The sequence below is a fragment of the Vicugna pacos genome, chromosome 11 (assembly GCF_048564905.1).
Source record: "Vicugna pacos chromosome 11, VicPac4, whole genome shotgun sequence".
In the NCBI taxonomy this organism is placed as follows: domain Eukaryota; kingdom Metazoa; phylum Chordata; class Mammalia; order Artiodactyla; family Camelidae; genus Vicugna; species Vicugna pacos.
The window spans coordinates 54,777,624-54,793,029 of record NC_132997.1 but is presented as its reverse complement, the minus strand read 5'-3'; the positions used below and the strand labels follow the sequence as shown (position 1 = coordinate 54,793,029).

General features: G+C 33.0%; 1 protein-coding gene across 4 annotated transcripts in view; it reads right to left on the bottom strand.

Annotated features, from left to right (window-relative positions):
- CTNNA3 (catenin alpha 3) overlaps positions 1 to 15,406 on the bottom strand; it is a 1,353,918-nt gene that overhangs the window by 107,063 nt on the left and 1,231,449 nt on the right. For all 4 annotated transcript variants that reach the window (XM_031682182.2, XM_072971428.1, XM_072971429.1 and 1 more), the window contains one exon: positions 7,417 to 7,598. In XM_031682182.2, the coding sequence (XP_031538042.1) occupies positions 7,417 to 7,598 (182 nt within the window). The remainder of the gene's footprint in view (positions 1 to 7,416; positions 7,599 to 15,406) is intronic.

The window sequence follows — 15,406 nt, the reverse complement described above, 5'->3', positions numbered from 1 at the left end:
AAGTTCAGTCAAGATACTGCTTGGACACAATTTACCACAGGTGAGAATAGGAAAGAGGGGCATAATTTATGAAGAAAACATTAATAGTCTAACCTCTAAATACCATTAACAGAAAACTTTCACAACCCTAATAAATCCTAGTGGGCTTCAAGGTTAAGATGGCAAACTGTCACATGGATATATATTTGTTCTTCTCCAAGCTCCACTGAAACCACTGATGAGCTGGGTTCAACCCATTAGGATGAAGAGAACAAACAGGGAGAAGAGAAAACAGTAGGACACTAGAAAGCATATAACAAGTGGGAAATAATACATTCAAACTGAGAAGGTCAGAGTCCAAATCAGTAGAGGGAAAACTCAGACTTAACCTGATTTTAAACAGAAAGATCTACATATGACTGAAATTTGCGGTCAAGGGAGAGACTGAAAGAGGCAGTTAAGCATTCCCCCCGTGTACCACAGCCCTGAGTATCTGCCTCTCTCATCCCAGGAAAAGTCTGAAGACAATGTTCCGATGAGAATAAGATAAGAATCATTGCATTAGAGGTCTTTAGACTTATTTAGAGGGTATATATAGGGCCTTTTACTGACAACAGGGATATTAAGTGAACATGTGAACACGTACTAAATGCAGAGACTACCAGTCACTCCACCCTCCACCTCTGCTCCCAGAACCTTTCAGGCAGGAATTTAGAAGATGCCTCCCTGGGAAACTAATCAGGACAAGGGGAAAGGCTTGCTTCCCTCTAACAAGTCCTGGAGTCTGATTTTACAAAGTGCCAGAGGCCGAAGAAAAGGAATGCTGAGTTACTAGAGGAAGCCACAGTCTCAGTGTTACAATGTCATATAGCTTATGTGACTGTGTGGATGGTCCTTCACCAAGACGACATCACATTTGAAACACTCAAACCTGACTTCTCTGCCCTGGAATGAGTGTATCACAGGGGTAGTGGCAGAGATGCTTGCTTGCTCTCTTAGCAACTGGGCACCAACAACCAGAGTAAAACCTGCTCTCCACCTCTCCACTTTAGGCTGAAAGAATGACTCAATGGTCAGTGCTCCATTTAGTACCTGTGTCAAGGGAGCTACATCAAATTTTATAGAAGTGATTTTTCCAGCTCCTTGTACAGTACCTTCTAGGAATTAACTGAGATTCTATTAGCATCTATCAGAATTGCCCAAGCCTAATTGGGTCTCCCAACTGTGGCTAGAGCCCTTGACCCCAGGGTTGTCTCTACTGGCATTGCCATCCCAAAGTGCCTGTCATTCTCATGATGCTATAGTTAGGTTTATTTTCTATGTTATAGTTATGTTTATTTTTTATGATGCCACCTTCATGATTACAATTCTTGAATAATTCCTTATATCCTACTTCATTAAAAAAAATCCTTCTGTCCATCTTCTAAGGCCTTTTATAATCTATCACTTTTTTATGCCTGTCTTAACCACTTCCTCTATTTATCTAGTTGTCTGAGAGCCCCCAAATGGGTCTAACTCATTCCTGCCTCTTGGCCTCTACCCTGTGGGTTTTATCATTGACATCATCTCACTCCACAATCCAATCCCTGTATTTCAAAGTCTACTACAAACTTCACTTGTTCCTGTTTTTGCTCTCTGCTTACTCTATTCTCCAAGGCTAATCCCTCTCTTCTGAAATCCTGATGTACTTACAGCTAGAAGCAAATGATACATCACACGATTCCTGTTATTTTTAATGTGTCAGTTTTCGTTCCCCTTGAAGAAAGGACTAGGTTTTGTTCTGTGTTTAGCACAAGGGTAGAATAAAGCCTTGTAATACAATGAGTAGGTACCCAGATTCTGAAACTGGATCAACTCCAATTCAAACTCAATCTCATTTGTGCGTCCTTGAGCAATTGATCTGACCTCTATGAATCTCAGTTTCTTTAAAAATATAATGGAGAATATAATAATCAATCAAAATGCCTTGAAAATAAAAATGAGAACATAGATATGTATTGATCATAGTGCAGTAGATAGTAAGCAAAGTTTACTATTATGTTTCTTATTAAAAATAAAATAGTAGTTAAAGAAAATGAGAAAGCAGACCCCTCAGTGACACTTTAGAGGAGGTAATGTATTTTTTTTATTATTTAAAAAATACATAGCTATTTAAAAATCTATATGATAGACAAAGAGAGTGTACTATTACCAAATGGTCAACTACTTGTTGATAAATACTGTACGGGCAGCTGTAACCTCCATTCTCACAGGTCCCATTACAAACAATCTAAGACACCTGCACTGAAATAAATGCAACATGGGTGGATCTAAGGAATAACCAATATACAAAACTGCTAAACTGAACCCTAGAAAAACATTGTAGTGTCTGAGAAAAACCCTTAAAACTGAGTTGGGAGTGAAAATAAAGAACAAGGTTCATATGTTTTAAAACAATTGGAGATTTTTCACAGTTTTTACGAACTAAAATTAAACTGAATGTGGATGCAGTTCAAGTGCAAAAGATTGTCAGAACCTGAAATTCAATTTTGCTCCCCTGCCTTTACTACGATTTCAATACACAATATTCTTGTTCCATGGATGCCTTTTGCAGTGACACCTATAGATTGTGAGACTGTTGGACTCCTTAGCTTTTGCAAAACATGTAACATGTCTATTTACCAATGAGTTATCACTCTGCGGAGTTGTGAATCTTCTTCTAACACCCTTGTTACAGACTATGACATCCTCAGAGTCACAGAGCATCCCTTCCAAAGTCATATTTCAGCATCCTTTTCCAACTTGATTCAAAGCACGTTAACAGTAAAACATGAGTTCCTTTGGGAGGGAGACAGATGTAGAGCAGGAAAAACTGCACTGAAGTCTCTATCTCCATCAGCTGTTGGTGACATATCCTTACCTTTCCACCTTTTGTTCTACTTCCCAATCTTATTTTCCTTCTGTCCCCGACTGGGCCCAGTCAGTCACTTCAATATATCTTTTCTAGTAGTTTCAATTCTCTCACCCCCTTGATTTCTGCTGCAAGTTCCTTTACCTTCTAGGACTTTAGGTAAATCTAATTCACTAGCTCTCTTAGAATATGTGAAGAGACTCTAACCCTTTTGCTACTGATAAATGTATTAGGTTTTGGACTGGGTGACAAGCCATAAATAAATGACAGAATGAATAATCTTGCAGGCTGACTGCCCTTATATTCCTATAGCAGCTTCTGTTCTGCTGCCCAAGCTCTCACTCCACTTTTGTCTTTTCAAGGCTTCGCCTATTCCATGGTTGACATCACTTAGCAAGTACAAGTCGTTAGGCATTTATTTCCTCAAATTCTCTCCATTTATTTATACATTCCTTCCTCTTTTATCAAGAAGCATTTCCTCCTTTTTCCCATGTTCCCAGAAAAAAGATTCCTAGATGCCTCTGTTAAATGAGAGATACTTTCTGTCACTTGTATTTACAGCATTTTTGTACTTACATTTTTTAACTATTAAACTTGCTACATGTATGTATTAGAAATACTGATACACCTAGCATATTTTATAAAATCATTGCATTTTTTATATTCATGCCACATTTTATTCTCTTTTCTCATTCTCTAACTTCTAACACTTTGACATTAATTTCATCTACTGATATGAAAATTTTATTTTAGGGATCCCTTGGAAATTTTAAAGGGCATCATATGTATTCTTTATGTAACAAGGTATAGTATTAATACTTCTAAATTCTCCCTGAATATAAAAATAGGCCATTTTAACTCTGATCACCAACAATTAAATTTTTTCTGTGTGATGTTTTTACTTCGAATATTCTTTTTGGTTGTTGTCGTTGTTGTTCTGCCAAAGCTTAGCTGAATATACCACATGTTTTCTGATTTCCTTGCTCACCATTGCTTCTTGCATCTTAATTCTTCTTTAAAGGTAGCATTTTCTGAGTATGTGATTTGAAATTCATCTGTCAAAGAGGTCACAGACTTGAGGTCATGTTTCTTAAAGACTTTCATTTGGCCCAGACTCCAAGGAAAATACTTTTCTCTTGATGCCCCTTTAAGTTGGTGCATGGAAACATTTCTAGCTTCCTTTTTAGAGGCACAGCCCCAGGCTTTTCCAAAGATCTCATCTCTAGTTCCCCTCTGCATTCCTCATTTCTTTTTTTTTTTTTTTTAATTTAACTTAGTTTTTGGTTTTCTGAGTCTAGGTTTTAAAAATATATATCTTCAACACATTTTTCAAAGTCATTTTAGTTTAGAGTGTTACATTACAGTTTTATTTTTGTTTTGTATTTTTTTCTAGATGAAAGGCTTTCCTTAACTGAATTGCTTTGATTATCACTTGTTTTCAGCTTTGAGACATGATAGACATAATTGTAATATACTTATTGTGTACAATGTGATAATCTGATATATGTATACACCATGAAATGATTACCACGATTAAGTTAACACATCCAACACCTCACATAGTTACCTATTTTTGAATGAGAACTCTTTAGATTTTCTGAGCAAATTTCAAGTATACAATACACTATTAATAGCTATAATTAAGATGATGTATATTAGATCCTCAGAATTCATTCAACTTATAACTGAAAGTTTGTAATCATTGGCCAACATTTCCGCATTTATCCTATCACCAACTCCCACCATACAACTCTGTTTCTATGAGTTTGACTTTTTTTTTTTTTTAAGATACTACATGTAAGTAGTATCATCCAGTATTAGTCTTTCTCTGTCTGGCTTATTTCACTTAGCATAATGCCCTCCAGAATAATCCACCTGTCACAAATGGCAGGGGCAGGGTTTCCTTTCTTATGGCTTAAAAGCTCATATTTGTATAAATTATTTATATTTATTATATATATAAATTCAATTTCTATAGATCACATTTTCTTTATGCATTCATCCACTGATGAACACTGAAGTTACTTCCATATCTTGGCTATTGTGACTAATGCTGCAGTGAAATGGGAATACAGGTATCTCCTAAAGGTAGTTATTTATTTTCCTTTGCATATTCCTTTGCACCCAGAAGTGCACCCATTTTCTGTATCTTATTACAGAAGCTTTGCATGTCACCGGTCTGCATCCTTTTCTTTTTAGGCAGGGCTCTGAGACCAAGAACACTCTCCTTAATTTTTACTATGAAGTATACTTTCCGAAATGGATGACATTTTTAGTGACGGTGGGAAGGGGAGAGATTGACATATATGGCGTTTCCCTTTCATTTCTGTAGGTTCCTTTTCATTTCTTATTTATGTCTTTTTCAATCACTGATGTACCTCCAATGTCACCTATCTTGTATTTCCTTATTTCTCAAAAGCAAAGATTCTCTCCATTTCCCATTCCAGACCCAATCACTTTTAAGCTCAATCTCTATAGCTGGTGTTGTAAATGCCAAGTCTCAGAACTGTGTTCAGCATTTTAGCACTTAGTGTCAGGTATTCTCATTTTGGTCCAGTTTTTTGTATGTGTGTGTGCTTTGTCTATTACCTTTTCACATTCCTCCCATCTCCATTGGGTGTTTTTAATTTTCTCAATCCCTGATCTCCAGATTCATAGGTTTATGTCAGTGACAGAGTACCAGCAGTAGCTCTGTTGGTATTTCATATTTATTTCCCTACTTAAAGGTACTTTGAAATGCACACAATTTTCTGTACCTTAATAATGTTGAAAGCTGACATCATTAAGGTTTTATTTGTGGCCCTTCTCAGTCTTAACTTTTGGGAAGTTTGCATGAAGTGATTTAACTTTAATCAACATCCACTTTCTGAGGACTAATGTGAAAAATTATTAATTTTTAAAAATAAATGTATATTTATCACAGAAAATTAATAACAGAAAATTAAAAGTGAAAGTAATTAATTCACATTCCACCAAACTACTAAAACATAATCACTATTTAATATCACTGTAGTATAGTTTGTTTCCTATTCTCAGGCATATTCGTGTCTTTGTTATATATATCTAGCTTATATATGTGTCAAAAGAGAGAGAGAGAAGGTGAGAAGTTTCTCAGAATCTTTGTAAAGATGAAGCAGTAGGATAAAACTGAATTATTCTGGGTATAAAAGGGAATGGTAAGACATTTAGAAGCCATGATATGGGGTTAGAAAAAAATGACAACAGCTAGGGGGGCAATCATAAACTGGTATCTAAAAGACATACTTTACAAAACTGTATATATAATGTACAGATATAAATATAGATATTAAAAGTTTTTAAAAGTTTTTTTGTTTACACAAATTGCCAACTTACTACAAGGATATAAGAGTATATGCTGTCATCACCATACTCTCCCTGTACCAAGATGATTTTAAAAGTTCTTGTCAATTTTATAAATTTAAGAGGTATGTTATTTTAACTATTTTAGGTTAAATATTTTCACATATTTATGCATCATACCTTTTATGGAGAGAAACTGGTGATTTATCTGCTCAAATTTTTGCCCATTCTTCTACTAGGACATTAAGAAGTTTTTTGTATGTCTATAAGTATTCTTTATATATAAATGGCATCACATTTTTGTTATTTTTTGTTATAGGTGTTTACCGAATTATCCATTTATATATCAGTATTGTTTAGCATATTCTATTGATATATAGAATTGTTAATGTAGTTCAATCTAATGATTTTTTTGTGTGAGTTTTGTCTATAATGCTTAGAAAGCTTTTCTCAATCTTAATTGGAGTGAACGATTCATGTACATTTTTTCCATTTATTACTATTATTTTAAAATTACATTTCACTACTCCATTTAATGTTATTTTTGTGTATAACATATAATGATATAAGCAAATGATTTCCTAAGTATACTAGGTCTGTTTTAGAGTATTCTTTTGTTCTGTGGCTTTTATAATTACATCAAGACTAAATTAACTGTTGTGGTTTTGTACATTTTAGTAACTGGTAAGGCAAGTGCTATATATATATATATATATATATATATATAAAACTTCTCTTTGGCTAGCTTTATAAAATGATATTTTGAAGCTGTAAGAAACACATGTATTATTTTTAGAATACACACACAATGTATGATTCCTTTATGTATATCAGTAATGCATTGTTATTTCAAATATATCTAGTTGACAACTCAGTTTGTAGCTATGGAAATCAATCATTCATATTGATCACAGAGATCAACACAGATCATAACTTTATTTACCAATTTCTTTGTAAAAGAAATACCAATACGATACACAGGGAAGATTCCTGAAGGCAAGGGTATACAGTGGTCTCTAAAATTATTCCTCAGCAGTTTATGAGAAACTCTGCCACATTTGTTTACCAAACACTCTAAAAGGACCTACAACTTCCTAATTCTATATTTGCTTTTCCTACACCACTTAATTTTTAGCACTTGCCGCTCAGAGAAACTTGAGGTTTCACTAATGGGACAGATGTTTCTAACTGTTAGAAATAAGAAAAATCAATTCCCACATAATTACCTTGTGAAGTCTGTCATCTCCATCATGATCATGCACATCTTCTTGGCCAGAACAATGATATCGTTGCTTGTATCATCCCATATCTCAATCTCAGCATCCAGCTTACTCTTTACTTTCTTGAAGTCAGCAACTTGCTCAGCAATCTTTTCCTTTTCTGCCTCAGGCAACTGAGTCATCTTAGCCTGTAACATGTGATAATTAGATTTGTAATCATTCCACTATGTCAAAGTAGATTTTAGGAAGAAGTGGTCATTATAGGATGTTCATAAAACTTGTTCATTTAAAAATAGAGACATATCATAGTTATTTTAGTCACAAAATAAAAATTTCCAGGTTCAATTTTCATATGAAAAATCTCTTGAATTACAATTGCTTGTTTTAGAACTACAATGTTAACTTTAAGAATGCCAATGTAAAATTTAATATCTGACACACTGAAATCTACTCCTTAATATAAATGTGGGACTTTTCAAATTTCTAACATACTAAAATTTTACATTAATTCAAACTTGATGTAATGCCTCACATATGTTAGACAGCAATACCTTATTTAATTGTACTAATAATATGCTTCAAAATGTAGAAGTATAACAAAATAAATCTTGAAATGAGACCATGTCTACCTATGTATGTATGTATATAGACATACATACATATTGTATATACATATAGATCTGTATATAAACACTGAATAGACACTGGTAAACAATACAGAATACTTTCATAAATCATATGTATCTAGACAAGTGCATATATAAAATCATAAGAATTAATGTGTCTGGTGTGCAATATAAACATACTTAGATGTGTATTTGTATACAAATTATTTGGGGGGAAGAATAGAAATGTTAAGGCAGGGTTTATTAAGGCAGCCCTCCCTAATTAGCATCCTGAGTTTTGAGGTGCCATTTTCTCAGGCACAGTAAACTTAAGGCCTTGGCATAGTGTCATGCTTTGAATATATCATATTCTGAACAGTATGCAAACATGCATCTTACATTAGCAATTTAAAATTTGAATGGGTAGAAAACCACCTATACCCCTAAAATACCATATTCAGAACCATACACCTGGGACCTATGACTTTTTGTCAAATATAAAAAGAACTTTGATGTAAAACTGATTCAATAATTTCCATCAAAGCCCTAAAATTTCATGATACAGTCTACACAATTACATTGTCAAAAAAGAAATCTACATTATCCAATAGCTAAGTAAGTACACAAATCTGGGAAGGAACATTTAGAAAGGATAGGATAAGTCATGTAAGTGGAGTTATTTGATTAGTCACATGGAGTACATGGTACCTACAATGCCTATGTATTTCCAGATGCTAACTTCTACAACACCTATACATGGGGAAATAAATCATCTCATAAAGCTTTGCAATAATGTGGTTACTAGGGTTCAGAATACTGGAAACACACTTGATTGAAGCAATAGTGTACAACAGCAATAAAGCTTAAATATATAAATGGAAGAAATTACCAGAATGGTCAATGGAAAATCCAACCAAAAATAAAAATTGAAGAACCAATAACAAGTATGTCACTTATTATCTATTATAAAGCTTAACACACAGTCTAAAATAACTTGGCATTTGTAAAAATCTCAAGATTAATTATCCATGCTTCAGTTCTAGCCTATTAAAGAAAATAAACAATGAAGCTTTCTGATTTGAAGTTTCCTTTAAATTTCTTAGCATAGGATTTAACATATAATGAGTGCTCAATAAATGATAGTTATCTCCCATTCCATCAAAAAATCAAAGTATATTCGCTCATTTAACACTTAAAATTGCCTTCTTTTCATTATTTATGTATTTTATTCTTTTGGAAGAATTAAGCTATGAGACTACATTTTTAATTGATGAGTTATACAGATGACTCTTCTTCAAGATGTGAAAATAGTTTATAGTTTCTTTTCTCAGGAAATGTGGCCTATGTGGTATGTTAAAAGAGCAGCAGTTACATTGCTGCTGTCATACGGCAAAGCATGTAAAGGAAGACACAGCTCATTTATGTCTGGAATAGTATACAAGTCCATTAAGAAAGTTATAAGCTACTAAACCATTACACCAGCTCAAAAAGAGAAATCAATTTTCTCCATCATGACTACTGGTCATTATCATTCTCTCCATCTTCATACAAAAATATTTAAAATTAAAAATAATAATAGTTGTAGATTGATTTATGTGGGGGTTTCTTTTTACAGACTTTATCTCAGAGATAATAAATCTATGACTCTAGGCTTAAGAAATCATTTTGAAGTGTAACTGGCATATCATGGAAAATTGCTCACTATTCTCATGATAAAGTTAAAACTATTCAAGAGGAGATCTGGTTAAATGTATTCCAAGTTCTGTTCCTTGGAATGTCACTGATTTCCAATATGACCTTGAAGAAGTCACTTAACCCTCCTGTCTACATTTCCCCAGACACAAAATCACAATAACTGCAACTGCTATCCATCTGCCATGCAGGGAACAGAGTCGATTACTGGATAACATTGAGACTGACCCTGCCGTGGACAAGAATCTCATGGGTTGCATTCAATTTCTTTAGTAACGTCTCAACTCACATGGTGAATTACAATTGGCAGATATTTACTTCTGACCAAAAAAAGGGCCAAAAGCTGGGCAATGGTTTACAAAACTGAAAGTTTTGGAGAATTCTGACTCCTTCCACAAGAGGAACAACAACAACAACAATAGGCATTAAATTACTGACTGGCACCTTCACTGAAGGTTTTTCGTGCTTCTGTGAATAACTCACTACATATCATCAGTCAACTTCAAGCACTATGAAAATATCAAAATAGAATTTAAGAGAATATTTGATATTTAGGAATTCTGGGTAAAATTTTCTTAGTGGATTATTTGGTGCAGGATAAACAAAGAAACTGAGGTACAAAGCTTAAGACGAATCGGGTAAATAGAATCTTTGATAATTTTGCCAGCTAGCTATATGTCCCTCCTCCTGCTCAAATCTGTAGAATACATCTCTGATATAAATAGCTATTAAAGGCTCTTTGAATCAATGCCATCCAATTGAGGTTATATTGTGTGTCAACTGATTTTAAAATCTGTTCCCCAAGACAATGAAAATAACTAAAATTTATACATGCCAAACACTCTGCTAGGCAACTTACATGTATTTAAAATTTGATCTTCATAGCAGCCCTATGAGGTAAGAACATTATTATTCTAATTTTATGGATTATGAGACCAAGTCGCTAAAAGATTAAATTATTTACTGAAGACTGTCACGTGAAGAAATGGTAGAAACAGGATGCAAACCCAGAAACTCTGGCTCTAGAGTTTTTGTTCTATCATCATGCTGGCAAAGCACAGAACTCCTGTCCACAATATAACAAAAGATATATATTCTCCTCAATTGTATTTCTCTATCACCTACTTTTGAGTGTAATTATTCTCTGAAATACAGTCATAAATCTTTTAGAATCTAAATTTCCTCATTTGTAAACTAGAAACAATGATATTCACCTCACAGATTGTTTTAGAAATCAGATGAATGAATGTGTATTAATACACTTTTTAAATTCCTAGGTGCTGTTAAATGCTAACTGTTACACTATAGAGACTGTTCTTCACTCTATACAGTGATCCTCATTATTCTAAGGTTATTCTTTTCCCTTCAATAAAAGTTGAAGGCATTTTCAAGTATTTGTATTATTCATAATTTTAGTTCTAAAATGAAGGTTAGCAGAGTTTTTCAGACAGAGCAATCTTTGCAGACCACACCACAGCACCCTATTGCCTTCCCCAGCTCTGCTGCTGCTATCCCACAAGCCCGCACACAGACCCTGCGCAAACACAGGAGCGTGGCTGTGTCCCAATCAAACTTTACATGGACACTGAAGTCTGAATTTCATATAATTTTCCCATATCATACATATTATTCTGATCATGTTGATTTTGAAAATTTTCAACCATTTAAAAATGTGAAAACCCATCCCTAGCTAGGATTGTACAGAAACAGTCAACGGACCAGATGTGACTCCATTTGCTAACACTTGCCAAATCCTTTATTGTCTTTATTTTCAAGTTTGTCAGTAGTACTGCCTGTTAGCCCTTCTTGAAATCTCATTTTTCAGAAATGCTCTCCTTTTCTTGGTGTATCCTATTCAGTTAGGCACAAAGTGTGTCCACTTGATCCTTATCACTTTTATCACAACCATTGCTTTTTTTTTGTATTCCTATTACCACTACACAAGCCCCAGTCTTAATTTTCTTTCATTTTCAGTCCTTTTATCTTGCTACCATTTGACTCAATCTTCCTGACTCTGATAGAACTGTGTATTCTTCAGCTAAAAAATACTTTCATGTCTCTTTACTGAACAGAGAATATAAATTCTTCAAATATCACCATTACATTTAATTAAAATAGAAATTAGCAAAGAAAAATATCCAAATCATAAATGTACAGTTGAAACTATTTTCATAAACTGAGTACATCTATATATACCAGGTACCCCAGTCAAGATATAAAATATTATGGGCACCCTGGCAGCCTCCTTGTGTCCTATTCCAGTCCCTCTCTACCAAGAATAATATCACTGTCTTTATTTCTAAAACCATAGATTTCTCTGGTTCTGAAACACAAAAATATAATAATAATATATGTACTCTTGTATCTGGCTTTAATGTCCAACACTTATATATTTGAAAAACATTTATATTGTTGCATGGAATCTGTTTATTCTCATTTTACTGTACAGATAGTATTTCACTGTGCAAATACATACCATTTACTATTAAGGATCTATTATTATCTATTACTATCTATTAAGGATCTCTTGGGGAGCATTCTATTTTTGGCTAATATGAACAGTGAATATTCTTGCACTTTTGATGTACATATGGGTGCATTCTTCTTGAGTAGATATCTGTGAGTGGAATTACTGGGTCACAGGCACCATCATAACCTTTGTCTCTATCAGCTTTTCAGTGTCATTTCATCTGCCTTTTATGCATTGTGCCCTCAAGGTAAACTAAGTTATTTTTTTTTATTGAAGGTAAGTATCTTACAGTACTGCCTATTAATTATTTTGCTTATCTTCTTCCCTTTCCCCATCTCTGTTGGTCCAAACTCAATCGTGTTTCCAAGACAAATCATACAGTACATCTGCCTTTATTCTCCAGCTATGTGTAATTATTCTTTTAAAATTTCATAACATATTATCCATTAGTTTCTCAGGATGTTCATTTTGTTCTCTCTTGTAGCATAATTATAAAGGTCTTTGAAAGCAGAATCACCTTTTTAGAATAATAGTGGCAAATATGTCTATGTCTGCATTTCTTTGTGTTTTTTGTTTGTTTGTTTGTTTGTTTGCTTTGGTCTTCTGCCCCTAGACTCTAAGTTTCCTGCAAGTAGACACAGATACATGATAAATGTTTGTTTGCAGTCATTAGTAGAAACTGTCAGGACATAAAGAACAGGCTTATGGGATTAAAATTTTGTAGCACTGATATTGCATTTTCTTTGTCATTTACATTTACACATTTTCCAAGCTTCTACTCTACAAGGTTAAAATTAATTTCTCTTATTTTTCCTGTCTACTTTCAAACTCAGGCTTCTGTTATTCCTCTAAGACTGTATTAATAGCATAATTGATCTTTTCATTGTTTTCATCTACTTTTTAACTTCATTATGCTCATCACTAGCTAAAATATTCAGATGCTTACATTATTTTTTACTTAAATACTTTAAATCATTTTAATAAATCATTTTCATTACCACTTCAAAGGATAAAAAAGGAAGGAAAAAATGGTAATAGGAAAAATGCAAAACTTGTTTTCATGCAGACCTCCATTCAAACTCCATCTCTACCAAGTACTAGCTTTGTAGACAGAAACTTAACCATCCTTGGCCCCCATTTCATCACATGTCAAATCATGATAATCTTATTAGATTTTCTGACAATTAGAATTATGTCTGTAAACAAAGATATTTATAATATTTTAGGGACTTAGTAAATGGTGCTTATGATTAATGTATCTAAATACAACAGCCTAGTCTCCACCACGTTCTGCAATATTATGGGAAAGAACAGTTAAAAATACTCACCTAGCTACCTTATGGAGCCTAGGCAGAGATTAAGTAATATATTTTACTATAATTATTTTATTTTCAGGAGCTTCAGCATCCAAATTGCTTATTTTGCAGATAAGGAAACTGAGTCCCAGGAAAGAGAAATTACTTGAAAAATATTACCCATCTGGTTAATAGCTGATTTGGTATGCAAATCCATCTGTTGCCATTAGTAATAGTTCTCTCTTCCTACAACATTGTTCTGCTTTACTTAGCTATTTTTTTTAATGAAAATTGAATTCTTAAGTAAATCATATAACTCGGTTACATCCCCTGTCCATAAATCTGGCTGGAACACAGTAATAGTTTTATTAATAAGTAAGTCACAATTACTATTTTTATAAATATTAGGGAATTCTTAATTAGTATTACTCATTGTTGGTAGGTAGCTAGAACTCAACATTCAAAATCAAATTTTTCTAAACTTTATCCAATATGCATGGTGCATGCATATTGGATAAATATCTCTAAAAGGATAATTCTTGTTCTTACCTCCAGAGTTTATCAAATTTAATAGTGGGATTAATGATTTTTTAAATAAGCGTAGAAACATTAGGGAATGAACATATATCAAAAATATAAATAGCATAGCATTTCACTGGAGTTTAGAAAATCTAAAATGCTGCTGGCAGAAATTCAAACTAATCAAAATTTGGAGAACAAATTTATAAAAGTTTTTGCATTGATTTTTTAAGCATACTAAATTGTGATTTCAAAGATATTCTTGAGAATTCATTATGAAAAGTTTTCTATAATATTTTTAAATGATATTTAGGGATTGGAATTGGTCTTTGTTTTAAGGAATAATACATATTTCTACACTTTTATATGCAGTTCTTGAAATCAAATTTATAAATAAATTAGCTTTAAGAAACTCAGTTTCCTCATCTGTCAAAAAAAAAAAAAGAAACACTCTTAAAACCTTGTAGATTACACTCATAGAGATCCCTATCAGGTATAAAACTCTCTCAATTTATAAAAGTTTATAGCCTTCATGGTCTGGGTTGAAACACAGAGCTAAATATTAAATTATTAGGCTTGCTTATCTCTTTTCTAATGAGAATAATAATAATGGTAATTATCATTTGTCCATGCATCTTACATGCCAGTCACTTTGCTAAGCACTTATGAAAAATTATGCCATTCAAATAATAATATTCTGAAGTCAATATTATTAATGTCCACCTTTTACAATCGTGGAAATGAGGCCTGTAGGGGACATATACATGTCTCCTATAAATTAAGAAGACCTCCAATGTTATTTTTTTCTTTTACACAATACCTCCTTGTTTATGATTTCATTTGCAACATAGTTTTTTTTTAACACTGTAGGGTTAAATTTCAGTCCTTAAAAAATATAGCCACATGTTATTTGTAAACCCAACTTGTGTCCTGGTTCTAGGGAAAAATAAAACTATAACAGGCATTTGGAAGCTAAATGGAGAAATTTGAATATAGACTATCAGGCAGTATTAAGAAGTGAGTTACATTCTTCAGTGTGATAATGATAATGCTCATTATTTTAGGGATACTTGCTAAAATATTTAGGCATAAACTGCTATGGTGTTGCAAACTGCTTTGAAGTAATTCAGAAATAAAAAGCAAATATGACTCTGGCAGTATGTTAAAACTACTATATCTAGATCATGGAAATATAGGTGTACACGGTACTCATGTTCAATTTTTCTGTGCATTTAATTAAAAAAATTAAAATTAAATTGAACTTAAAATTGTAAAGATTTGACAAAATTTTTAAAAACTTAGAAAATAGATAATATTTTCTATTATTTTGTCAAGGCATCAGAGATTTTATATGCCATACAGTCTATTCTCTTATCGCAAAGTACCATTCCATCTGTAGTATCACTGATCAGGGA